The sequence below is a fragment of the Glycine soja genome, chromosome 10 (assembly GCF_004193775.1).
Source record: "Glycine soja cultivar W05 chromosome 10, ASM419377v2, whole genome shotgun sequence".
NCBI classification, from domain to species: Eukaryota; Viridiplantae; Streptophyta; class Magnoliopsida; order Fabales; family Fabaceae; genus Glycine; species Glycine soja.
In genome coordinates this window covers 48,607,526-48,634,746 of record NC_041011.1, presented here as the reverse complement: position 1 = coordinate 48,634,746, position 27,221 = coordinate 48,607,526, and the positions used below count along the sequence as shown (strand labels likewise).

Below are 27,221 nucleotides of genomic sequence, written 5' to 3'. Positions count from 1 at the left end.
GAGCAGGCTACATTGGAGTTTGAAGGATGAACAAATCTTGGGCTGAAGCAAAAGACCGAGCAAAGGAGAAACAAAGGAAGATTAAAACAATAGATTGAAGTGAGATGAAGATAGGGAAAAAAAGGAGAGAGTGTGATAAAAGAAAGGGGGGATGTGTTGTCCAAATGAAAGAAAAAGGGTTTGAAAAGAAAATATTCTTTAAGTAATTTGATTTAAAAGAAAATGGGAATATACTTAAAATAAAAGGAGTAGATATAGTAATAGCCATTCAGTTTCCTTCCGTTCATACTATCTTTTGGGCTAAAGATAGTAATGGCCCACAATTATAGAGCGATTAGTGACACGACATTGATATTCTCACTCCCTAATTTTTTGTTTATGCAAAATTTCTATTTTCCCCCTCTCGTACTAAGCCTCCAGTATCTATTTTACCTCCTAATTTTTTGTTGTAAGATTAGAATAAAAACTCCTAAAAGTATTTTTGTTTCAAAAGAAAAGCTCCTAAAAATTGTTTCCTTAAAAAATATTTTATAAAAATATCTTAATTTAAAATAATAATTTAAATTTATAGCTAGAAGTCGTAATATCTATTATTATTTTTTACTTTTTTTTTAACTAAAGTGGTAAAAAAATTTATAATTTCAATTTTTTTTGTTTACTAATCAAAGTTGTATATGATTTTTTTTATCTTATCGTAAGTTTATTTATTTTTTAATGTTTTATAACTTTGAAGTCATATATTTTTTATACGTTTATTAAAGTTTTCTTTTTAGGATTTTTTTTAATAATTTTTATTTTCTTTTCTTCTGCTTTCAATTTTTTTAAAAAAATTATAATAATTTTATTTATTTTATTATCAAATAAATATTTTTAATTTTACTTGTTATTATTTTTATTTAATATCTTGTATATATTTTTTTATATGATTTTATTTAATATATTATATATTTTTTAATATTTTTTATTTAAAATAGTTTATATAATTTTTTAATATTGTTTTATTTAATATATTTTACATATTTAAAATTTAGATAATTTTTTAATAATGTTATTGAATTTGATTTATTTTTAAATGAAATAAATAATATAAAATAAAAAGAATTCTAAAATAAAAAACTTTAAACATAAAAAAAAGAAAAAAAATACGACATCAAAATCATAAAATATAAAAAAAATAATTAAATTTACAACTGTCGTAAGAAAAAAAAAAGATTTTAAAGTCATAAACAAATAAATAAAAAATTAAACTTACCAATTCGAAGTCATGACAACTACTAAGACTCATCCTATTTTCGATAATAATCTAAAATTGACTTCCAACTATAAAAAAATTTGCCCACATTTTATTAAAAAAAAAACCCCCTCCAAGTTTCTCCATATCCGTAGTCCGTAGATACCAGCCAAAGCAGTCTAGCGATACGGCTATAGGTGTCTTTATCCCCAATAACGTTTCTATTTTGTGTTCTTTTTGTTGAAGCCATTTTCTTGTCAAGCAAGGGTACGCATCTTTCCTCTGCCTTTTGATTATAATCCCTTCTCAACTTAATTTAGCAGATGAACTCATTTGGGTGTGACTATTAAGTGGATTTTTTAATTAAAGTTTGTAAATTTATCTCTGGGTTAAACTTAAATTTGCAAATTGATTTTGCAAAAAATATTTTAAGTCTCATTTTTTTTATAAAAAATAAGTTTATAGAAAAAAAATTACTCTCGGACATATTTTTAAAAAATAATTAAACATAATCTCAAACTAACTTTATTTTTAAACATACTTTTAGATTTTCTCATCTGAAAATCCAAACATAGCCAAAATTGAAAAACAAAAAACGGGCACCTTTATTCTACCTCTACGACCGTGAATAGGATGGTACTATTTATTAACATTTTGTGTGGCTGACATTTTCTAGAATAAATAAATAATATATACCAGTTAAAGTGTGCAACTCGTGGACATTTAAATTAACATTGTTATGTGAATAATCAAGATAAACTCTATTTTTAATTAAATAAAAGCACTTAAATAATCTACTACTATGTAATAAGAATTTTCATTAAATATCAGCGTAAATTACAAGGTGAAATTCTGATTTCATCGGATCCCTGCATGGCTGCATCTAAAACATCTAACAAATGACCTTAAAGATACATTTACCCTTATTGAGTTTTGCCTATGTCTTATGACTTACGCACACAACAATAAAAGGTTGAATTTTCAACGAAGGCGTCCAAACCCCAAACCTACGCATTTTTTCTTTTCCCCAACCAACAGCTCCACTCTTTATGTTCTTGTAAATTCTTTTGGCTAAAGTTTCAGCTTTCAGAATTGAAAAAAAAAATGATCAAACAGGTTCTTCTTGTTCTGCTCTTCTTGGCCTCTGGATTGACCCTCTCAGTCTCAGAGACTGAATCTGTTTCTCTTCTGCCTCACGCCGCTGAGTCCTTCAATGTCAGCTATATCCAGGTACAGCCAACTACTTCTTCTCATGAACCAAAATATAAAACAGAAACCCTTTTGTTATTTCTCTCTCTTTCTCTTTTTTCAGTTTCTTTAGTGTTATTTTTATATGGCGAAGGCTTTATTTTTTTGTTTTTTTCTTAAACAGATGAAGAACGCCGGGACTTGTTCTTACTTGGTGGTTATATCTACTAGCTGTTCGTCTCCTAGGTATACAAGGGATCAGATCAGTATTTCTTTTGGGGATGCTTATGGCAATCAGGTTTTGCTTTCTCTTCATCGAATTTTTCCACTTATTTATTGTTTTTTTTTTCAGTGAGTGAAAGAGCTTGTCAGAAATGTTATGGATTGAAATATGTTTATTTGGTTCAAGGTTGAATTTTGAGTGAAATTTTCTAAAGTATGTTGGTTATTGAGGAATTAGGAATAAACCCACAATTGAAATTGCACTCAGAATCATGGAAATTCGGTAGTTTTTTGGAGTTTATCGTTGTCACTTGCTAACTTCCATTATTTATTTTTTTTGTTGTTGGTGGTGGAGTTGATGTTTTTGGCATCTAGCAGTCAGGCAGATGAATCTTGGATTTCCTCTCTAGATATTTTGTTAGGTCCTTCTGTGGTTAGTTCTTTCATGTCACTTTCTTATAGGTTCTTAAGTGCACGAATTGCTTCTATATTTGTGTATAGAAAGGCTAACGGTTGAACACAGACTTCGTTTTTGTTGGATAGCTATTGAGCTTGGATTAAGTTAGAATCTTTAACTGACAAAGTTTTTAGGCGTTAATGATAGAAAGTTGCTTAGTTTTGGTCAAGCATGCCATGAGTCTGTCCAAATCACTAAACAGATTGATGTTTTTTGAATCCATGTTTGTACATTGCGCTTAACAGATTCAAAGAATCTGAAAAAGAGAAGGGCTTCAATAAGCTTATGCATCTAGCTTACTATGGAAGCTTAAATTTGAACAAGAATTTAATTAAAATGTATTGATAGTATAAAGGTTTTTTACTTTGTCATCTAATCATAGATTGTTATGTTAAGATTATTGACTTTTGTAATGATTGTTTTAAAAGTTATATGTAGAGTGATTTCTGATTAGTTCATGCTTCACAGCGTGTTACTATATAAAAAAATAAACTCTTTGAATAATTGGAAATTCATATTTTACTTCTTTCAATTATTACCAGATATATGCACCAAGACTGGATGATCCAGCTTCAGGTACATTTGAGAGCTGTTCTTCGGATACATTTCAGATAACTGGTCCGTGTGCATATCAGATATGTTATGTGTACCTATATAGATCTGGATTAGATGGCTGGAAGCCTGAAAGTGTGAAAATCAATAGTTATAACGGCAGGGCTGTTACTTTCTATTACAACACATATATCCCCAGAGATACATGGTATGGATTTAATTTGTGCAATGGTGCTTCTTCTTCTTCGTATCAGGTATCAATGCAGAAATGGCTTATATTTATGGTTCTAGGATTTGTTCTTAGCTGTTGGTTGTAAGTTTATGCAATTTTCATTTTATAATATTTCACATACCTTGTAGCCATGAAACTTAGCACCATATGCAGAAGTAGAGACACGCCGGATGTGTAAAACCCTTGTCAAAAGTTACTTGGCTTTCTTTTTTAAATTTGTTTTCAGTTTATGGTGTGTTTAATGTTTGAACAAGAAGGGCCCCCAATAGTATCTGCTGAACCTTTCATGTTTCATCTGAGGGAGTAAAATTGAAATGAACTTTAATTTGAATGGAAGCTATCGGAGTAAGAGTTGATTTATCGCTGTTCTTTTGACTATTGTTGGAAAAAATTTGCTCTAAATAATCTCTAACTTTAAGATATGATGTGATTCAGTGTCATTCTTCTTAGTTTCATTTTGACCAACAAGGCATTGTTTCTGAATTGTTTAAGCAACTAATGAGCTAATCCAATTAACTGTTTACTCTTCAACTCCTTGTATGCTCTGCTAGTTAGTCACCATCAAACTAAGTAGCTAACTTATGATCTGTATAATATAGGCCAGCAACACATCTAACTTTCTCTCGAGGATCATCAAATGCTATAATATGGCAAAAGATGAAGGGGCTAGGGGGATTGCATTTCTACGCTAATTCAATTACATGGAAGATGATATATCTGGTTAGATTTGCAATTGTTAGAGTATCAATATTCACCTCAGTTGCTTTTAAACTTGAAATTGAGTTGTATTTTTTTTTTCTTGAGTATAAAATTGCTAAAATTTCTTCACATTTTTTAAAAAAAAAAGCCGAGAAAAATAAGACTATATTTGAATTGATGGTAGAGAAATGGAGTGGATCAAAACAATGAAAAAGTTGAATTGAAAGGATTTGATAAGATTCACTAATAAGTTCGTTGATAAAAGTAAAATGATATAAGTTGAATGAAAATATATGTAAATAATTATCTTAAAAATAATATTAAGGGATAATCAATCAATTACAACATCTTAATTAGACAACAATTGACTTTGCAGAGATATTCGACTTAAAATATAAACGATATTGATCATTGGTGGCTTTGTATTTATAACTATTCAACATTATTGTTAGATTTCTTATCTCGTAGCATGTTCTTTCTCTTAAGAGAGATTCAAAATTTTCAATTTGATTATTCCAAATCGTACATTTACAATTGTGTCGAAATTGAGAGACATAATACATGGACAAACTTAGTGCCGATTAATTTACTATGTAATTGGTATAAAACACATGCATGTCCTTATTATATCTTTAAGAATGTAAATAAGAACAATAATATAGGTAATCAATAGAGCTGGAATAACGGACTGGTCCAACTTATTAAATTCGACTGGCCTTATAAACGGGTGAACCCAACCTCATTCACTTCATGTTGATCTCAGAAAAAAAGGCACGGCCTGGCCTACCAAAGTTTGTGGTTTAAACGGGTTGCCCACCAACCTACTTAAAATTTAAAAAAAAAACATTTGTTTAAAAAAAACATTTTTTAGAAAGTATTAAATAAATTAGAAAAATAATAGTTAAATTAAATCTTTGATTATCCAAACAAGTTAGAAGCCTAGAACTATAATAATGAAAATTTTAAAAGTAGCATTGAACAAAACACTAAAAAAAATAATGTTAAAAAATATTACAAAATACTAAAAGTGTATTTTATGTAAGTTTTACTCTATTTTTAGTTAAATGAATTAAACATTTTAAAGTCTTACAAAAATATTATAAAATACTAATATGTTATTTTTTAAAGTAAGTTAGTTGGGTCAATTCGACTCATCATGGATTCCAGACGAGTAAGACTGGATAAGTTTTACGACTAAATGTGAATCTTTATTTTGGGTTTGATCCAAACCCATAGTGGATCGGATTGACCCATGAGTTTTGGATTCATATTATTAGCTCTAGCTCTAGTAATTGATCACCTGTTCTTCATTGTGTAAAAAAACATTATTATTATTTTTTGTCTTTCAATTTATCTTTTCCATTGTATCTCAATGAAGAAGATAAATTAAAAGAAAATAAATTAAAAAAATCTAAATATTTTTTTAAATTTTTTTAAAATTCTTATTAAAAACAATTCTTAAAAATATTATCATTTAATATGATTATTTTATTTTGTATATAGAGGGGGAATAATTTTTATTAATTTTTTAATAACAAATTAAATACAAATAATATAATAAAATTTATTATCTAATAATTTTAAAATATATAAAAATTTAATAACTTAAAAGAGGCCTTGTGCTAGTATTCATGGTAATTTAAAATCAATGTTGTTATTGTTATTCAAATAATACCTTTATATTTCATTGATAATTTCATCAATCAATAATTAAAATCTTTGATTGTCGTTAAATACAATAAAATATGCATAAATCATGATTATCATTTATTTATCAATAAATGTTAGTTTGTAGTATTGTTAATCATGATCAACATAGATTTTTATTGAGTGAAATAATTTTTGAAATTTTATAATTTAAAATTCCAGATATATGTATATACATTTATTTACACTGTGATTAAAATGATTATTTATCAATTAAATTAATTGTATTCAATAATTTTTACGATTATTTATTATAAAATTTTAATAGTAAATCAAATTAAAAAAATTGAGAAATCTAATTGAAATTTTGTAAATATATGAAACGTGGCAATCAAATTAACCCTTTTTTTTTTAAAAAAAATTTAACCTAACCTAACCTAACTTATCATAAGTAAGAGTTGCAATTTGCGACAGTTTAGAATCAGCCGTTGGCGAAAAAAAAGAAAAAGCATAAAAAAAGAATTAGGTTTAGAGTTGAGGAGAGATGTATAAGAATGTTTCCACCGCCAAAGCTATAAATCCGAAAACCTCGTCGGCGCTTACTCCTTTTTGTTCTCCTGCTTCTGCACCTCATTGCCATACCCCCTTTCAAGCAGGAGAAAATCTCTCGCTCCCTTTCTCTTTCTTCTCTTCACGCCGCCATCACCATGCCTTCACTCTCTCTCTCTGAAACTGACACCACCACCCCTAAACCTATTTCCAACAAAAAGAAACCAAAGACCCAATCCCTCACTGATCCCGACCTCGATGGGGTTTCGGGGAAGAAGACGAAGAAGCGCAAGGCTTCAGATTTATTAGAACCAGAGGCCATGCCCGCCGCTTACAGCTACAACAATGGGGACGACGAGACCAGCTCCGACCTCGTCGAACCCGAACCTGCTTCCAGAGAAGACGACAGTCAGAATAAAAAGAAAAAGAAGAAAAAGGTTGTCAAGTCCGAAGAAAAAGAACAGCCTTTGTTGGTAACGGAGCCTAAAGAAGAAAAGAAGGATGACCCCAACGCGATTTCCAACTTCAGGATTTCGGAACCATTGAGGGAGAAATTGAAGGAGAAGGGTATCGAATCGCTGTTTCCCATTCAGGCCATGACCTTCGACACCGTTCTCGATGGTTCTGATTTGGTTGGCCGTGCTCGCACTGGTCAGGTTTGTATCTTTTCTTATCACAAACCCTAATTCCTACCGATTTTTGTTTTGTTCAATTCTTTATTAGTATTCCTAAAGTTTTGTTTTTTTAACTAACTTCACGTAGTCGGGGATAAGCTTTTTGTTGTTGTTGTTGTTGTTATTTGAATTGCGCATGATTTGTTTTGACTTTTGTAACACTTGAGAGAAAAGATGTCAATGTTTTTTGAGTGGTGTAAAGGGTTTTAGTTTTATTATCTCAATTGTCTCCTCTTTGGTGAAAATGTAGGGTAAAACTCTGGCATTTGTGTTGCCCATATTAGAGTCTTTAATAAATGGTCCAGCAAAATCTGCGAGAAAGACTGGCTACGGGAGGACTCCGAGTGTTCTCGTGCTTCTACCTACTAGGGAATTGGCTTGCCAGGTATGTACTTGTATGCATGAGTATCGGTACCTGTGCATTGCAGGGTGAATGTATTGTTCTTTTTAAATGAGGAGTGTTTTGTTCTTTAGGTGCATGCTGATTTTGAAGTGTATGGTGGGGCGATGGGATTGAGTTCATGTTGTTTATACGGTGGGGCTCCATATCAAGGTCAAGAACTTAAGCTGAGGAGAGGTGTTGATATTGTCATTGGCACACCAGGCCGTGTGAAGGTAATTGCAGTAACACTAGTTGATCGATTATACGAAGCTAGTTTGTTATCTCCTTATATGAATGTAAATTATTGCAAAAGTAGATTGCACGAAAGCTTGGCTTTGTGTGTTTTAAAGACAAAAGTTGACAATATTTTGTGATTTCCATCTTGGATGTATTGGTGTAGGATCATATTGAGAAGGGAAATATTGACCTGAGCCAACTAAAGTTTCGTGTCCTTGATGAAGCCGATGAAATGCTGAGGATGGGTTTTGTTGAAGATGTTGAAATGATTCTAGGTATCTTTTTTTTCCTTTTATTTTCAATGCATGGGCATCAAGTGCTGCCAAGTCTCAATTTTTGTATCAATTATGTTAAGCTCATTGTGAATTTGTGATACTAATACTGTTTACAACTTATCTTCTGAATTATTGATAAATCATAATAAATCTTCATTGTAGAGGTCACTTTTTTAAACCCAGGAATTGAAGTTGAGACAATGTTCCCTATGCTTCCTTGGCAAATCCCCTGCTTTTATTGTTTTCATGCTCATTTTATTTAGTTACTCTATAGCTTTGACTTTGCTTTCTCAATATAGCATTGACTTTATCAGTGGCAGGCCAATTTTCTTTCTGCAAGTCTTTTGATTCTGATAAATTGAGCTAGTTTGCAGTTCAACAAGACTAAATTTTTTCCGAAGAATGTTTCAAAACATTTCCTCATATCTTTTAGTGCATGATGCTTTGATAGGATGTTTTCAGTATTACAATGATCTCTTGTTTGATATTTTGCAGGCAAGGTAGAAAATGTTAATAAAGTTCAGACACTTCTTTTCAGTGCTACTTTGCCAGACTGGGTTAAGCAAGTATGCTTCTATGTGATGATTACTTCCTTATACTTATTGGATGTTATATTTAGGGTCTTTAATGTTACGTTGCTTCTATTTGTGCCAGATTGCTTTAAAATTTTTGAAGCCAGACAAGAAAACTGCTGACCTTGTTGGAAATACAAAAATGAAGGCCAGCACCAATGTTAGGCATATTGTTCTTCCTTGTACTAGTTCTGCCAGGGCCCAACTTATCCCAGATATTATTCGCTGTTATAGCAGGTGATTATATGATTCAATGTGTTTTTTTTTTCACATATCATATCTATTTGGAGTATATGGAATTTTAATCTTCATTGTTGATCTGGTTCAGTGGAGGCCGGACAATTGTATTTACCGAGACAAAAGAATGTGCTTCTCAGCTTGCAGGGATCTTGAATGGAGCAAAAGCTCTCCATGGTGACATACAGCAATCAACACGTGAGGTGAGCTATTACCTGAATTTTGGTTTAGTTATTGACTTATGAACTGCTGCTTTAAACTTTGTATCCTTATGGACTGTTGTATATTCTTTTTCAAAATTTATTTTAATTATAGTGTTTGCCACCCATGTGTTTTCTTATTGTATCCTGTCCCCGGCAGGTTACTCTGTCTGGCTTTAGGTCTGGGAAATTCATGACATTAGTTGCCACAAATGTGGCAGCTCGAGGTCTTGATATCAATGATGTTCAGTTAATTATCCAGGTACTTTTGATGAATGTACATACAATGTATCAGATTATTCTTTTTTTTTGTCATAACCTGGTATGCTGATATTTGTATTTTGTATCAGTGTGAACCCCCACGAGATGTAGAAGCCTATATCCATCGTTCTGGACGCACAGGAAGAGCAGGTATTTCTACAGGATTTGCTATTGGTTTACTATGGGATTGTGATATTGGAGTTATCGATTTAAGGTTATACTGTGGTTTTGTTTTTATTCAGGTAATACTGGGGTTGCTGTCATGCTTTATGATCCAAAAAGATCTAACATACCTAGAATAGAAAGAGAGTCCGGTGTAAAATTTGAACACGTATCCGCCCCTCAGCCCGATGATATTGCCAAAGCTGTTAGTGGGGAAGCTGCTGAAATGATTATCCAAGTGTCTGATAGGTATGCTTGTTATTTGCTAATTGTGTTAAAGTGTTTAATGCTGTCTTTTGCTGTTAACATATATCATCATAAAAATGTAGTGTGGTTCCTGCATTCAAGTCTGCTGCTGAAGAGCTTTTGAACAGTTCTGGTTTACCAGTCATTGAATTACTGGCAAAGGCTCTTGCCAAGGCTGTTGTGAGTCAATGTTCTCCCACGTTTTCTCCATTTATTTTTTCTTGCAAAATTTCTTTTAAATTATATTAAACCCTCATTTGTTATTTTTCTAACCTGGAAAATTGTCTTATCATGTAATATGCAGGGTTATACCGATGTAAAGCAAAGATCACTTCTCACTTCCATGGAGAACTATGTTACATTAGTCCTTGAGACTGGGAAACCAATCTATACCCAATCGTGAGAACCTTACAACAATCCCTTATGACATTTACATGTTGCTTTAAAAGAAGTGCAGAAACTTAAGAAATCAAGCATTCAAAATTTCAAGTTAATGTAGACTGGATTATTTTTCATCCGTTTAAAATTTGTTTGTTGATTATGTGGTTATATTGATGCGTACAATCATTGCGATGTAAATATTCTGATTATGTGAATAAAAACAAAACTAAATTTTGAGTGTTACTTGTGTGAACATATTCAACTTGTTTGACTTGCTAATTCATTGGCTGTTTTCAGTTATGGCTATTCAATCTTGAGGAGATTTTTGCCTGAAGAGAAGGTTGAGGCTGTGAAAGGTCTTTCACTCACTGCTGATGGAAATGGCGTTGTTTTTGATGTACCAGCTAAAGATTTAGACATATATCTTAATGGTAAAGCTCTACTTAACTGTTAACGTAGGATTTGAGCACTTTCAATTGAATCACGTTTGTTCTTCAGGTCAGGAAAATGCCTCGAATGTATGTTTAGAGGTAGTGAAAACACTGCCACAGTTGCAACAGAAAGAGCCACAATCAAGAGGTGGCAGATTTGGTGATAATGGTGGTCGTGGTGGGAACTACAGGTTTGGTGGAAGAGGTGGAGGAGGCAGGAATGGTAGGTTCTCCAATGGTGGTGGTCGTGGCGGCAACTGGGGTGGAAAGAGATGGTGAAGCTGAGAAGGGACTTTGGGAGTTGAGTGTTTTCACTCTGCTCGGTGTGGGATCATAACTGCGTGACGACCACGTGGGGATGAATACTTCAGTCGTGAATGAAGAAACAGTTGATGTTGGTTAAGGCCCACGGAGGATTCGAGTTCAAGATGGATTCAATGTGTCCCCTAACAACATACTCTATGTTTCATTTTTGTTTTGTTATTTTTTATTCTTTTGCGGGGAAGCGTAATTTTAGATTTTTATATTCTGTCTTTCACAGGAGAAATTTTGATGTAGTAGTATATACTTTTACGATATCAAGCGTGGCAAATTCCATTTAGCCAGCGAACATAATATTTCTAGCATCTGCAGGTAATGCAATGAGTAAAAACTCAGTGTTTAATATTTTGGAAGAAAATGTAGGTAGGTTTAATTCTTATAAAACTGATTTCTTAACTGAGTATTTATATTTTAAACATTTAAAGCAGCTGGTCCGGAAAAAAAGGGGAGAACAAAAAGCAGAGGAAAAAAGAAAACTGTGAAGTTGAGTGAATATTAAGTACAAAATCACGAAATCTGTTTTATCTTATTTTCTTAGTCAGGTTCTGTACATTAGTCAATCATTTAACTAATAATACATTTAAGACTGATCAACCTTTCACAAATTTACTAACAAGGAAAATATGATAAATTATCCTAAAATTAGAGAACAAACATTTCAACACGTAGGATCTATTATAGCCTTTAGCTGTGCGTTTGGTTAATTAGTTTAGGACAGGAAGATCAACCAAGAGAGAGGACAAGAAAAAACTCTTTACATAAGAGGTCTATCATTGGGAGGTTGCCATGACTCTAGGAGAGAGAAATTGAGAGAAAATATGTTGTTAATTGAACAAGTGTTTTCATGACCTACTAGTGAACCCTTCTGCTCCCCTCGTCTTCCCGGCAATCTGTTTTCGCTTTCCATTTCCTAGGACCCTTTTCTTCTTTTTGTTTTTTGAATTTCTGGTAACTCTTTGTTGGCACAAATGATTTGACACTTAAGTTTCTTAAATAAGATTTGAAATTCAATTCTTGATTCGGGCATGAAATTATTATTGAATGTATCACTTTATCTTAAAATAGACCAATTCAGTGAGAGATGATTAATTGGGTGTCCTAGATGCCTTTTATTAAACAAAAAATAAAATAAAATAAAGGCGTTTTGAATTAAGTTTCTATAGAAAGAGTGTTCTAAAAGTTTGCTAGAAAGTTTTAGTCAACAGGACAACACTTTGAAGTGGTGTTTTATCCTTGATGGGAAAACAATTAAGATAATCTTTAGTGGTAGATCCCAAATTGGGATCTTAGACCACCAACAATTGGATCAGTTAAGATGCTAAGTCATCAACTAATGAGGTGTGTATCTTCTTTAACTGCAAAGGCGACTTGAGACTTCCTTTTTGTCAACGACCCTCCTATTTCGTCAATGACGATCTCGTCTAACCCAATTTGGGTAGAAAATTGTGGAAATTGTGAACTAACGTCATCATTTGAAACCATCGTAAGACTGTTTGCTGGGATTGAAAGAAATGTTTGTGAACTTTGAGAATTAATGGTAGTGGTAATTTGGTGGTGGTTGTGGTAAAAAAAAGAGGACGATTTTGTGAATTTTGGGTTAAAGGAGGCCTGTTATAATTTTATAAAAAATTTATATATCTTTTGTCAATCAAATTGATTTGGTTCCATGGAGAAAAAAAAAAACTAAGCTTGCTTGTGGAAAAAAATTAACCAAGTTTGAATTTTGAAAATAATTAACTAAGCTTGAATTAAAAAAAAATAACAAAGCTTGAATTTGGAAAAAAAAAAACTAATTGAGCTTGAGTTTCGTAAAATAAAGTAAACTGAGCTTGAATTTTAAAAAAAATAAAATTAACTGAGTTTGAATTTGAAAAATAGAGATTCATAATTAAAAAATGAGAATGACGATTAGGTGTAGAAATTGGTACCGTTTCAATCAATTTATACTATTCTGATTATTCTTACATTCGTGTCGTGCTTTCTAATTTTTTCCGAACGTTCATATTTCTTCCTATTAATTTTTTGGAACGTTACTATGTACACAGTAATGATCGTTGTGTACATACTGAGCTTCTTCTTCCCAACTTTCCACTTCCTCTCTCTCTTGCCTTTCTTCAGTTTTTTCTTCTCCCTCTCTCCTCCTTCCTTCTTCCCAACATGCCCTTCCCCCTCCCCCCGCTTCCTCCTTCCCCTTCCCACGATTTTCTCTCCCCTTTCTTCCTCCCTCCCCCTCCCGAGACCTCTATTCCTCTTATGTAAAACTATTTTTTGTTGTTGCATTTATTTTTTCATTCTTCCATTTTCTTTCTTCCCACAGGTTGGTTTGTTGGTAATTTTTTATTTATTTTTTAAGTTTGTACAAAGATCTTCAGGTTCTTCTACAAGAACTTTGTATTACCTTTATTGTAAGATCTACACATGATCAGATCTTGAGCTCAAGATCTAATACTAAAGGTGCTCTTATGTATGTAATTTTTTTTTACAATTTTTTCCGTCCACTCTGCTTGCATATCTATCATTTTATGTACATCTAAGACACAAAATTTGAACACCCTCATTTTATCTATTATTAAACACTTAGTGAAAAAAAAATAAGATTTTTTTTTATCTTAATCATTCGGTTCATAAGGAAAAACGAACACTAAATCGGAGTTTGGCCAGAGAAGTAAGTAAAATCAGATAAAAAATTATTTTTGTCAATGATTGAATTCGAATAATATCTAAATTATTCAATCTTAATTTCAATATATTAATTACTTGGATCAAATTATTTAATTATTTTTTATGATATTATTAAAAGAGAAAGATAAATTTTTTTTATGAGATTTAAAATAAAAAAGTCTTAAGTATCACTACTCAATTATTGATAAATTATTTTGGTGTAATGTTCGTCTAGAATTTTGGAGTCAATCTCACGATCACGATGAGCGTGTCTCCATAAGAAAAAAAGCTCTTGAATGTTCACCGAAAAAAAGAAAAACTGAAAAAGTAAAACTTCGGTGGGAATTATTCATAATTTATTTAAGATAATGGAAAACAGCATATCCAAGCATGTAAATTTTCCAATATTTAATTAGTTCCTCGTTAAGATAAAACAATATGAACACATAGGATGTAGAAATTTAAAGTAAATTTATTTTTTGTTCTTTACTGATAGAACAATATTTCAATATTCTTCTTAAGGCTCTACTTAATTTATTGCAGTTATGCTCCTTTACCTAAACTTACTTAACTCTTCAGGATACAGTAAACTTTGAGTGCCAGAAAGGATCATAATGCAAGCCAATAGAAGAGATAAGAGGCACTCCTCTTGCCTTTCTAATTCTTATCCTCACACCACGAGCGTGCACTTCACCCCCATCAAGCCTATGAAGCCTCTTATAACCAACCGTTGTGGCTTTGATGATCAATTTACCATCCACATAGATTTCATGCCGTTTGATCCTTTGACCAAGACCAATTGCCTCTTGTATTCTAACCACATTGAATCTCAATCTCCCTTCCTTGGCCCAAATTTCAACCCAATGGTCCTTTTCATCATCATCGTCCCTTGGGGCCCAGTACGACCACAAGTGGTCACTGTCTAGCATCTTTTCTGGCCCGAAACCCCCTCTTTGGCTACTAACTTTAACAAAACAATCCTCAGCAAGATTCTGATGGAAAATTGTGTTGATTGCACTTCTAAACTCTTTCAATCTATTGGCATCAACTTCAGTTATAAGGCCACTTGTATTAGGAGGCACATTGAGAAGTAACACACAATTTCTCCCAACCGAATTGTAATAAATGTCAAGTAGCTCGCTTAGCTTTTTTGGTGATTCTGATTTGTGCCAAAACCATCCTTTTCGAATGGATACATCACATTCCGCCGGTAGCCAATCTGTCCCTTTTGGATCACCAGTGTTTATATACCTGCATTGCATAATCAAGTGTCCAGACTGGTTAAATCAACCCTCCAACTACTATCTCTCAAGCATAAGAAAGAAAAAAATTGTATGTACCCTAGGTGCATGTATCTCAATAATATCTTCTCGATTATGGCTTGTGCATTCGAGATATTTGATTTTAATTCCAATAAATATTTTATTAATTATTAGTTTGATGCAGAAATAAATGCTTAGTAAGTTCCTATATCGATAAATGATAACCAAGTTTGGTAACCCATTTGGTCGGTTGAGATAATTGAACACGGCTCAAACTAGAAAGCAGTTTCTTTACTTTTTTTCTTATGGGTGAAAAAGCATGCGCATTTTCTCAATAAAGAAAAGTACTTAGCCCACAATGAAGCTTCACCTTTCGTACATTATCATTGTAGATCTCTATAGAGTTCAGTGCAAGTGTGCAACTAACAAAGTGAAAAAGGTGGCACCTTTTTTTTTTAGTGCTTTGCTTAGAAGTAAGAAGTAGAACTTACTGAATGATGTCTGGACTTCCAATGGATAGAGAGGTTCGATTAATGGTAGACCAACATGTATACCCTGCAGAACCTGTTTCATCTCCCACCCACCTAACATCAGGACCTGCATCAGAGAAGATGTTGATGGAACTCTGCAGCTCCTTCACCATGGAAAACCAATCTGAAAAGTAATACGTCATATTTTTTGCATTGGCACCCTTTGCTCCATCGAACCAAATCTCTCTAACATTTGGATATCTGTAAAGGCAAAAACGACACAGCATAATGTTAAAAAAAATGGAACAAATAAAGTAATTAGCAAATCAATTACAATCAATTGGATTGTGTCCAGCAAAAGAGACTAGTCTCCGCTAACATGATAGACAGAGATTCTAATATCTGTTTAAAGAAAGATCTTCATATTTAGTGTCTGACTAGTTTCTATATAGGAAAAAAAAGAAGAAATCAATTAGAAAACACAATAATAGAAGGTGAACTCAACTCACTTCTTGAGCAACTCTTGTAGTTGAGCCGAGTAGTATTGGTTGTAGAGCAAATCATTGCCATATCTAGGGTCATGTCTATCCCAAGGTGAAAGGTAGACCCCTACATCAATTCCTTGTGCAGTGGCTGCATTGACAAAGTCTTGAACAACATCACCCTTGCCACCTTGCCAGGGGCTGCTAATGACAGAATGGTCAGTGTACTTGGAAGGCCAGAGGCAGAAGCCATCATGGTGTTTTGCAGTTAATATCATCAATGAAACTCCTGCATCTGCTGCCACAGTGGCCCACTGGGTGGTGTTGAGCCCCGTTGGATTGAAGATTGCTGGGTTTTCCTGGCCAGTGCCCCATTCTCTGTCACTGAATGTGTTCACACCAAAATGGAAAAACATTATGATCTCCCTTTGTTGCCATTTCAACTGGGAATATGTTGGGAGAGGGAGGATTGGCAATGGGGGTGTTGGGGTTTGCACACTCCAAGAAATGCACAATCTGATGAGCTGTTGGAATAAAAGTGTAATTGAGAGAGAAGAGCACCATAGCCTAACCATGATGCTCCTATTGTTCTGGTACTTGTTCTTGTGCCCTCTGTAGGTACTAATATATGCTCTTTTTCTTAACCACGGTATCCCTTCATCTAGAGTTAAGAATTAATTTCAGATTGAAGTATTGAAATATATTTAAGAGGTTGATATCTCTCGTATATATGTTTTTACATCCGCACAAATCAAAAATTAAATTCTTAGTCAAATATTTTAATAATAAAATTATCTATTAATTATATCATATTATATTTTTTAATATATAAAAAGAATGTGCTATAGAAGGAATGTGTAATAAGTGGGGTTTGGTGTTTCTATGTGGCACGAATCCAAAATGGAGTAAGGACACACGGGAAGTAAAGATGCCATCAATTCTGCTTTGCATTTTGTTGGGGGTCCCTACTTTTATGAATTCTGATAGTCATCTCATCGTCATGCCATAGATGCATTCCAGTTATTCACGGGTTCAATTTCCTGTTTCCGGTTACTTCTCACGAGGCAAAAGGTGTCTTTTACCCTGCGGCTTTTACTTTACTGGGTTCATTAGGCATGGCAACGCCAGTGTAGATTTATCTTTCATTTTTGGTCCTGGATTGGGTTTTTCCCTTTTCATCCCGCCATGTATATAAAAAATATATAATTTTTTATAGAATGAAAAAAAAAATAATAATCATAACATATTTTAGATTATACATAACAACATAAAATTTAATTTAAAAATAACATAACTTTGATTATTGGAAAAACTCTGAATCCAATCTCAACTCTTGATCAACTCGAATTTTCTACATTAAAGGAACCAGTCTGAGACGGATCTGGTGGATTTGGACCCGATAGCCATACCTAGGGTCCATTTAGGATAAATATGCATTGACATTCATTGCTACTATATATGGTAAAGAGAAAAAGAGAAAGAAATGTAAGAAGTTATATGTGATATGATTTAGAGAGATATAGAGAAAATATTTGTAAAATTTTAATGTTATTTCAATAGTTAAAAAGTGAACAAACTGAAAAATAATATCAGCTAACAAACTTTCAATATTAAATATTAGACAAAAAGTTTAATTATAATTTTAGATTCTATAGTTACAGCGTTTTTTTTTTAATTTTAATCTTAATTTTTTTTGTCTCTATACTTGTAATTTTTAGTTTTTTTAGTCTTTATTATATAAAATTGAATTACATACAGATTTTTTTAAACTGCTACATTTTATCGAGAGAAAATAATTAGACAATTACAGAAGCGACGAGTAAAAGACAAATTGATAATATAATAATTAGATTGAAAATTATTGTCTTCGAAATAGAATACGTGTGAGAGTCCTCCCCCTAAAAAAAAAGCATTATACAGATTATTATAGTTCTATTATTATTATTAAGTAATGTTTTTATTAGTCTTTAGAAAATTAAGTAAAGTGTTAAGGTTATATATTCTTAATTCTTAGTCTGGGCCCAAAACGAGATGGGCTTAAAGGCAGCTGACCAATTTTGTTTTTCAGCTTTTTCCTATTACTCTTTTAGTGCCCAATCGCTTCACCAATCACCAGTGAAGAAAGTCTTTTGCTGCACATATCAATATTTAGAAATCACCAGTTAAAAATTAAAAGGAGAACTATTAAATAAAAAAATTTTATTATATCAGTTCTTTGCAAATCCAGACTTTGGGATTTACTCAGCAAAAATAAAAAAAATCCAAACTTTGGGATTTAATAAACCAACCAATGATCTAAGAATGCGTTCGATTTCACTATGACACGTATCTTAACTCTCACAAGTGCAATTTCATTATTTCACAGATGTTTGAATACAGCTATCAAATGTTGAGTCAAAATAATAAAAAATGTGTGTTAACTTGAAGCGAAGTAACTATTTTTCTCTTTTTAATTATGGTATTTTCTTGTCTTCGCTCTCTCTTTTCATCGGGTTTGCTTGTTTTCTCTTTTCAGCAAGTAATAATGCACTGTGTACGTGTGTTTTGATTGATTTTTTATAATCATTTGGAGCCAAATAGTCTAGACATATCTATTAGCTTCGCGATAGGCATGGGAAACTGATGCAGTCAAAAATCATTTTTTATTTTATCACGGACTAGAGGATGAAGAAAAGAGGAAGTCAAGTTTCCTTGGTGAACAATAGAAACAGCAGCTAATCCATTTCAAATTGTACTCTAGTATTGTTGAAAGTAATCCTTTTTTCTTGGGGACCAAACACACTTTTTCCTGCATGACTACAATAGTAATATTTGTAAAACATGCAAAAGGCTAGGTTGGTCTTTTACTTCTTGCAGGAAATTTCTAGTATGAGTATGGTATTCAAGAACATGGTATGGTTGACAATTAACATGATAACATCATGAGTCATAAGTCATAACCATTGGCCACATAAAATAAAATAAAATAAAGAAAACAAAGAAAAGATAAATATTGGTTACTTCTTTCTACATGGTTAATAACTCTGCTGATGGACCTCACCTGTCAACTGCTACACCACACACCTAACCATTGCCAAATGCTATTTTCTATGTGCCATCATTTACTTCATCTATTTATACCTCTACTTCTTGTGCAGAAGACCATATCAACATTACTGCTAAGATCTCTTAATGGAAGCCATTTCCAACCAAAACCATATTCCTCTCTTCCATGCAAATGAAACCCTCCCTGACCAATTCTCCCTCCTGTCAAAGGTCCTTCTTTCAAAATTCTCAAATCTTCTTTGGCCTTGTACCTTCTTACTTGTGCAAAACCGGGAACTAATGTTCCATTTTGTGCTACTATGTTTCCCCCTTGTTTGTTTCCTGGTGAAGCATTTCCTCTCAAAGCCCTCACCCATTTACCTTGTGGATTTCTCATGTCTTAAACCTCCAAGCCACTGCAGGGTGCCTTTTGCAACATTTCTTGAAAATGCTTCCATGTTGGAGGTTTTTGACAGTGAAAGCATAGCTTTCATGGCCAAAGTCCTCCATTCCTCGGGACAAAGTGAAGAGACATGCCTCCCCCCTTCCTTGCACTACATTCCTCCAAACACTGACCACACAGAATCCATCAAAGAGGTGCAAATGGTACTTTTCCCCATCATGGACGATCTTCTAGCAAAAACCAACCTTTCACCCCTTGACATAGACATACTTGTCGTAAACTGTAGTGGCTTCTGCTCCTCACCTTCTTTAACCTCCACTGTCATTAACAAATACTCTATGAGAAGTGACATTAAGAGCTATAATATCTCTGGCATGGGGTGCAGTGCAAGTGCCCTTTGCATTGATTTGGCTCAGAATCTTCTGAGTGTTCACAATAACTCTAATGCCGTTGTTCTCAGCACAGAGATTTTGTCAACAGGTTGGTATTCAGGCAATGAAAAGTCCAAGCTTCTGATAAATTGCCTCTTTAGGATGGGAAGTGCAGCAATCCTTCTCTCAAACAAGAAAGTAGCAAAGAAAACTGCAAAGTACAGGTTGGTTAGGACACTTAGAACCCAGAGAGCCTTTGATGACAAAGCTTATTCTTCTGCCATTAGGGAAGAAGATTCTGATGGAAAACTTGGGGTGACACTGAAGAGGGACTTGCTTCAGGTGGCTGGAGAAACACTCCGGGAAAACATCTCCATTTTGGGGTCGGAAATCTTGCCTCTTTCAGAGAAGTTTTGGTATGGAGTTTCTGTTATCAAGAAGAGGTTCATAAAGTCTGAGGGAATTTACGTGCCAAATTTCAAGACAGTGATACAGCACTTCTGCTTGCCATGTTCTGGGAGGCCAGTGATAAAAGAAATAGGGAAAGGGTTGAAGCTCTCAGAGAGAGACATTGAACCTGCTTTGATGACACTTCACAGGTTTGGAAACCAGTCTTCTTCCTCACTGTGGTATGAACTAGCTCACTTGGAAGCCAAGGAAAGAGTGCACAAGGGAGACAAGGTTTGGCAGCTTGGAATGGGAAGTGGACCGAAATGTAACAGTGTTGTTCTGAAGTGTATTAGGCCTATAGTTGGAGAGTACAAGAAGGGACCATGGGCTGATTGCATCAATCAGTACCCAATATTAGCCTTGGATTAGGAATTCTAACTTGGTTATAGCTAGAATTCTTAATTAGTGTTTCTATTATGACTTAAATATTACTAGTAAATGAATATGAAATGACTGAGGCATTTCTTATTAAGCTAATCGCTTTTACTACTAGTTGTTAAACAGTGTCATAATAGTGTGTTGTTCAATTCTTCTTATTTAAAGAGACAAAGGAGCAAGTCAGCTATGTTTTTCTGCAGATGAATTAGTAGGGTGAACAGACACATTTATGATTGTGCATATCTTTTTCCTATCTGTAGTAATGTTAAGCAGGTTGGAGTGAGTTGGTTGAGTGCATCATTGATTGTTTTCTGCAGCCAGGGAGTGATGGCACCGAGTTGGGAATCTCACCATCTCCCCATTTACGTAAAGGGTTTGTCATATCACCTTTACTGTGCACTACGCATTGTGAAATAATGCAACCGCAACAAGAAAAACCTTATCTCACTTCCTGCATGGTACATGGTTTTCTAGTACTAGTTTACACTAAAAGTTGTTCACATTTGGTCCTGATTCCTGAACCGTAAGTACATTAATATTTACATAGCGTTAATATGAATCTATCTTTCTTGAGTGGAAATTTCTAAATGAAATGATATTGTTATATAATCAAGTATAACCGTAGCGTGCCCTTTTTGAAATTGTTCTGATATAAAGGTCAAGAAAGAGTGTTGTTTATGTAACAATCAAAGATGTATACATTGAGAAATTAATATGACAGTTTCAAGTTTACAAAATTAACAATCGAAGAACTTAACTAGAAACAAAGCAAGAAAACTGGAAAAAAAAAATGGAGTAGTCTATTATTGAAATTTGAAGCACAATATTTTCTTTTCTTTTTAGCAAGAGGGAATTCGAGACCGTCATAAAAACTATTTTTACCATTTTCAGAAACCACACAAATTACGAGGGAATTAAGAACTGTACTATGTATGGTGGTGGTCCTACCAAAACAAAGAATGAAGCTTTAACAGAAAAATCCCAGTAAACAGTGAACAAGAAGAGTACAATTTTAACTACGTTGGGTCATAAATTAGTCAAATCTGACCCAACCAACTTAATCCATGATCATCTCTACTTCATTTGACAACGAGAAGCAAAACGATTAAGCATTAGTAAGAGACACATATCAACTCACCTTGAATATGCCTAAAACGAGGTGGTGAGGATTGACCAGCCAATGAAAAATGGGTGAGATTCAATCCACCCCCTTTAGAGGTTGGTTGTTGGTTTGACCCATACGTCAAAATCCGCGCATAAAATATAAAATAAAATATTTTTTTAAATATCAATTTATTTCTTTTAACACGTGGCTTATTTTATTTTATACACATTTACATATTTTTTAATTATAAATTTATTTATATATACCTCAAATATTGGTGAGTTGGGTAGGGTGAATTATAGGTTGAACCTGCCCCATCCTAACTTCAATTCATCGGATAAACGAGTTAAAAAAAGAACTAAGACGAATGATAACATGCTCGGATAACTATTAGAATTGATTTTGGCATCCAAAATCTTGGTGTAAAAATTAAAAAAAGTGGAATCAGTAATTTGTTGCTTTGACATTTAATGTGATTTTGAATTGATCATGAGAAAATTTAATCTAATTACGCTTTATTTGATTTTAAAGAAAAAAATATAAAATGGATGAAACTTAAGAGATGTAATTTGTAAAAAAAGAAATAGAGTGAAAATAAAATTGAATGTTGAGATGTTTATTATAAGAGAAATAAGTATAAAAATAATATAAAGCTAAATAGTTAATTTTTTATTCCTAAGAGTGTGTTGGGCTAATCAATGATTCTCCTAAGATGAAAAAATAAAATTTAATTTTCAAAAGAATAAAAAGTAAGACAAATTCATTCTATTATTAACTTTCATCCCTTAATATTAGAGAATTTATTTGCAGAGACAAACATATTAAAACTAAAGTTATCAATAAATATATCCCTAATTTAACAACTTATTAATATTTTTTTTCCTTTTTTCCTTCAATTGTATAATTTATTGACAATGTATCCATAAAATATATAAATTAAACCTAATTAATTAACATCGGTACTAAGTGATATATATTAACATTAAAATTGACTTAGAAGTTTGTGATTTTTTTGTTACAAATATTTATTATAATATATTATAATTATAGTTATCAATAACAATATAATTGAATTACTATTATTTGATGTACACCTTTATTTTCATGTTTTACCCTTCAACTGCCAAAGAGGAATTGCACATGGCCATAAAGAGTAACTGTGCTAAACTGTTTATCCCGTTTTTTTATTGAGTTACATGCTCCACTGCTTAAAAAAAAATAAAAATTCCACGCTGCTGCTCTTTTTCTCTGTTCTTTTTTCTGCCTAACCGCCACAATGGATGGACTTTATTTTCATTTCACTGTTTGTGACTTTAACATGCGACCACGTTTTTAAGTTCATTTTAGAAATTTCTGTCTTGCCCAACTATTACAAGGACTTAATTTACAAATTATTTTGAAAATATAAACCATGTAACTTATTTACAAATTATTTATTTGTGACTTTTGACTTTGACAGTTAATTGATTCTTTCAATTTTTCGCTTCTTGCAGGTTAATTTATAATTATCGTGGCTGTTTGGATTTCATCAGTTTGGTTTGCTGCCTCTTTGACATTTATGGACAAGTGAACATGTTGATTGTCTTTGTCTTATGCATTTCATCCCTAAATTTGTAATTTGTAGGCAGAAAAAATTGGGATTGGGGAGTTATATTCATATTCATTCTTTAAAATAAAATAATAGGTATACTGATTAGTTTTATTTAAAAAATGCTCAGAATTATAATTATTTAATTTTATTTTGGCATTTTTCTAAAATGATTATAATAAAAAGAACCTTCTGCATAGTCAATATTAACTGTGTTTATATTCGGTAGTTGAAGGAAAATACTAAGGTGCTAACATCCCAGAAGAGAAGTACCACATGTTTAATGGATTAGCAAAAGCATATGCTAAGATAAGTTATCGAACTTTGTTTTATAGCATTCTTAATTAAATCACTTTGTTGAATTACTTAGCAGAATCCATTTTTTTTTGGTCATATTTTCAGGATGGTGGGTTCTGGGAACCAAAGATCTTCACTACAACTATAAAATTATTTACGAAAAAAAAGTCATTACCATTATGTGCCCAAGTGAAAAAAACATACAAGCTTTATACTACTTGGGGATAATTACACTTACATATGTTATTCCTACTGCTATGCATATGTGAAATGTGATAAAACTAGAGGCATGAACAAGAACATGATTTAAGATCAATGTTTTGTCATTTACTTGAGCACTTTTAATGTGACAATGTACTCACTGAGTGTGTTCTTTTGACACAGCACAAGTGTTTCAGTCATTGAACTCTTTTTTTTAATTAGCAAAATATATAAGATCCTAAATTTTGTTGGGTCAACAAAATATGGGGGTACAAAGGGGACCCAAACCTATATACACAAGAATGATTTAGATCCTGCAAATATACATATATACATATCTCTGAGGTTACTACATATTAACATGCAAATCATGTAAATATATAATAACCAGCCGCTCAACAAAAAGTCTATTTGATCTAAAAATTAAGTAACAATGTTTTCACATGAAGGAAAATAAGTTATGAGTTTTCTCACCAAAGTCGTTCTGCTGACCCAACCTTCATAAATATCTTTAAAATAAAGTCATATAGTCCAAGATTAATACCCACCATAACACTTTCCCCGCATGCCAACACGTAAAATATTACCTCCTTAGCCTGTATTACTTCAAACCGTGCAATAGTGATTGAACTAAATTACTTGTTGTTCATGACTTCTTGCTGCCAGAGAACTTCCTAGAAGCAACTAGAGATAAAATGAGTGAATCAGAATGATATTGTATAAATATATACCTTTTGTCAATATTATCATAGGACATAATCCAAGGGATAATAAGAATAATATTTCCTTTTTCTCTCTGAGTGAAAGTGAAAGTGAAAAGTTGAAATAAAAGGAATTGTCGAAGTTAAGATAGTGAAATCCTAAAAATGGAGCCCCCTTCTTCATTCTATGTGTTGTTTTTTTATTTAAAAACATGTTATTGTTAATCAGTAGCATGTTCTTTATATTGGCTTCCTGACTTGGATAATTTATTTTATTTAATGTTTTCTATTTGGACTGAAATTGAAGAGATCATGAGATGATCTTCTAAATTTGGTTGATTTGCATGTTTAGTTTTTATCAAATCATGTCAATCACTTATTCTTCCTTTCATCTAATGTCTAAATTGATGCATTTTTGCAATCAGAAACAAATTAATTGGTAGAAAGCGATATAATTGTTCCATTCAAGCAAAGCCATTAATTTCTTCCATATTACTTTTTAAGCCATGTTTTTCTTAAGAGACTTTTTTAAGTCATGTTAAACCTTAAAGATTTAGAGAACAAGAGTAACATGAAAAACTCTGCAATTACTTACTTCTAACTTAAATCACTTAACTGAATCTACGCTTACAAATTATGCTGATATTAATTGAAATAGATGAAAAAATACATTACGTCACCTAATGATGATTTGTTGTGTTTTTCATGTAGTTTAAATTACTATATGAAAAACACAACAAATCATCATTAGGCGAGATAATATATTTATTCATCTATTTCAATTAATATTTTCATTGACTAGCAAACAATAAAATAATAAAGTAAAAATAAATAGAGACATAGTTATAATATTAATTTAAAAAATGCTATTTATTACAAATGCACTTTCATCGTAATATCACACCATAATTATTTCTATCAAATTACGTTTTACATGTTTTCAAATATTTTAATCATATTAATATAATTATAATACATTATAATAAATATTTACAATAACAAAATAAAAAACTTTTAAGTCTAATGTATTGTTGGTGCATGCATCTTGTCAATAAATTGTATAATTGAAAGAGAAAAATATCACTAAGTTGTTAAATTAGAAACGTATTAGATAATAATTTTAATCCGTTTGAATGAGTATTAATTTCATGACATTTTTATCCTTGCGTTTCATATAGATGAATTTTTTAACTTAAATGGACGAAAATTAACGACCAATCTGTATCACTTTTTATCTTTTCGAAAACTAAAAATTATTTTTTTATCTTTAAAGAATATATTTATTCATGTCATATACTTTTAAAGATAAAAATGACTATTTATTATAATATAACTATTTGATTTGAATGAAATAAGAAGAAATTTTTTAACAAATCTATAAAAATTACTCTTACATCTTACAAGAAAGCACTCTCAATTACCGAAAATTACTCTCACATGGGCATATCCATCATTGCAAATTTGCAAGTCATTACTGTCCAACACATGCCCAACAAAAAAAAAAGCTTCACGTGTTAAGTTCTTTAACCCATGAGAGAAGAGATGTTTTGTGAGACCCACACATATTCAACCTTATTTCCACGTTCAATAACCTCAACCAAACTAGCTACGCTTCCGTCTTTGCCCATCTGTAAATCAGCCCTACCAAACAAGGCGTTATATTATACTATTTGAATTAACTTTATAGTGATAAATAATATTTTTTCATAATAAAGATTAAAAAACAACAACAAATTACTTCTACTTTTTCATAGTATTTTCATAATTTTATGAAGTAGAATTAATTACTCTGTTATCCGAACACACTATTAATTCACTACTATTATTTTTAACGAATTAGGTGTTTTCCTAATAGACATGCATGCAAAGGCTGTGAGTGAACTTTCATCCTGGAGAAAGGGCCTATTAGCCTCCCCACCCTGTTATTACTATTTACGATCAGGTTTATTAAAGAGAGGTAATAAAGTATTCCCTTTTTCATGTTAACTTTTTAAGTAGCATGGCAATTTCAGTCATAAAATAAAATGCCAAATTTATGTAAAGTTCGGCAAAATTAATGGTGTTTATGGAGGTAGATGACTGATTACAGTACTTTTTAAAAATGCATCTTTACTTTATTAAATAATTTTGTTGAGATTTGAAAAGAATCTCGTACTAATTGCACTAAGTTAACTGTACTTGCACTCTCTCATTTTTTTAAATTCATTAAATTTATAAATGAAATCTTATATTTTTGTATTTTATTTTATTTATATTTATATAATTGAACCAATTGATTTTATTTTTTATAATCTGTCTTCATTGACTTAAAGTCTTCAATCCTCACTGTTAAGGACCATTAAAACACTCTCATAATGGTGAGAAGGATCTCGTACTGATTACATCAAGATTATCAAACTAATATTACTAATGAATTCCGCCCTTCATTCAACCGAGTTAGATTTCTTTTAACTCGTTCATAGTTCTATATCGATGAGTATATTATATATGCATTCTTTGATAAAGAAAAAGGCTAAAAGTTAAAGGTTGTTTTTTTATTAAAAAAAGTTAAAGGTTTTCATGTGGAAAATTGGAATTGGAAAATTGACCTAACTAATTGCAGTAGGGGCCATTAGAGCACTGTCTTCCTATGAAGTGATCTTTGTTAATATTAATTTGTACAACTGCTGGCA

At 32.1% G+C, this 27,221-nt stretch overlaps 4 protein-coding genes across 4 annotated transcripts; 3 read left to right on the top strand and 1 right to left on the bottom strand.

Annotated features, from left to right (window-relative positions):
* The first annotated feature begins 2,090 nt into the window (after nt 1–2,090).
* Nucleotides 2,091–4,242, top strand: LOC114372231 (embryo-specific protein ATS3B-like). Its single transcript, XM_028329699.1, has 3 exons — nt 2,091–2,461; nt 2,604–2,717; nt 3,641–4,242. Exons 1-3 carry the CDS (start codon nt 2,336–2,338, stop codon nt 3,965–3,967), a joined length of 567 nt encoding a protein of 188 aa, XP_028185500.1. The 5' UTR covers nt 2,091–2,335; the 3' UTR covers nt 3,968–4,242.
* Nucleotides 4,243–6,762: 2,520 nt separating this feature from the next.
* On the top strand, nt 6,763–11,501 carry LOC114372229 (DEAD-box ATP-dependent RNA helicase 7-like). The gene is made up of 14 exons (XM_028329697.1): nt 6,763–7,433; nt 7,702–7,836; nt 7,926–8,066; nt 8,234–8,345; nt 8,841–8,911; nt 9,000–9,154; nt 9,246–9,357; nt 9,515–9,616; nt 9,705–9,765; nt 9,858–10,026; nt 10,107–10,203; nt 10,328–10,422; nt 10,702–10,835; nt 10,903–11,501. Exons 1-14 carry the CDS (start codon nt 6,936–6,938, stop codon nt 11,112–11,114), a joined length of 2,094 nt encoding a protein of 697 aa, XP_028185498.1. The 5' UTR covers nt 6,763–6,935; the 3' UTR covers nt 11,115–11,501.
* Nucleotides 11,502–14,200: 2,699 nt separating this feature from the next.
* On the bottom strand, nt 14,201–16,728 carry LOC114372581 (alpha-L-fucosidase 1-like). The gene is made up of 3 exons (XM_028330223.1): nt 16,059–16,728; nt 15,571–15,810; nt 14,201–15,068 (listed from the first exon to the last, which is right to left on the bottom strand). The coding sequence occupies exons 1-3, from the start codon at nt 16,604–16,606 to the stop codon at nt 14,393–14,395; spliced, it is 1,464 nt and encodes a 487-aa protein (XP_028186024.1). The 5' UTR covers nt 16,607–16,728; the 3' UTR covers nt 14,201–14,392.
* A 2,400-nt stretch (nt 16,729–19,128) lies between these two features.
* Nucleotides 19,129–20,954, top strand: LOC114370306 (3-ketoacyl-CoA synthase 6-like). The gene has a single exon (XM_028327616.1). It carries the CDS (start codon nt 19,203–19,205, stop codon nt 20,646–20,648), a length of 1,446 nt encoding a protein of 481 aa, XP_028183417.1. The 5' UTR covers nt 19,129–19,202; the 3' UTR covers nt 20,649–20,954.
* The last annotated feature ends 6,267 nt before the right edge of the window (nt 20,955–27,221 follow it).

Excerpts from the sequence above, each read along its gene's own strand:
- LOC114372231 (XM_028329699.1), top strand. The coding sequence starts at position 2,336 with ATGATCAAACAGGTTCTTCTTGTTCTGCTCTTCTTGGCCTCTGGATTG. Across the intron at positions 2,462-2,603 it reads TCAATGTCAGCTATATCCAG|ATGAAGAACGCCGGGACTTG; the intron begins GTACAGCCAACT and ends TTTCTTAAACAG. Across the intron at positions 2,718-3,640 it reads GGGATGCTTATGGCAATCAG|ATATATGCACCAAGACTGGA; the intron begins GTTTTGCTTTCT and ends AATTATTACCAG.
- LOC114372229 (XM_028329697.1), top strand. The coding sequence starts at position 6,936 with ATGCCTTCACTCTCTCTCTCTGAAACTGACACCACCACCCCTAAACCT. Across the intron at positions 9,766-9,857 it reads TGGACGCACAGGAAGAGCAG|GTAATACTGGGGTTGCTGTC; the intron begins GTATTTCTACAG and ends GTTTTTATTCAG. Across the intron at positions 10,204-10,327 it reads AGGCTCTTGCCAAGGCTGTT|GGTTATACCGATGTAAAGCA; the intron begins GTGAGTCAATGT and ends TGTAATATGCAG.
- LOC114372581 (XM_028330223.1), bottom strand. The coding sequence starts at position 16,606 with ATGGTTAGGCTATGGTGCTCTTCTCTCTCAATTACACTTTTATTCCAA. Across the intron at positions 15,811-16,058 it reads CTACAAGAGTTGCTCAAGAA|ATATCCAAATGTTAGAGAGA; the intron begins GTGAGTTGAGTT and ends TTGCCTTTACAG. Across the intron at positions 15,069-15,570 it reads GGAAGTCCAGACATCATTCA|GTATATAAACACTGGTGATC; the intron begins GTAAGTTCTACT and ends TATGCAATGCAG.
- LOC114370306 (XM_028327616.1), top strand. The coding sequence starts at position 19,203 with ATGGAAGCCATTTCCAACCAAAACCATATTCCTCTCTTCCATGCAAAT.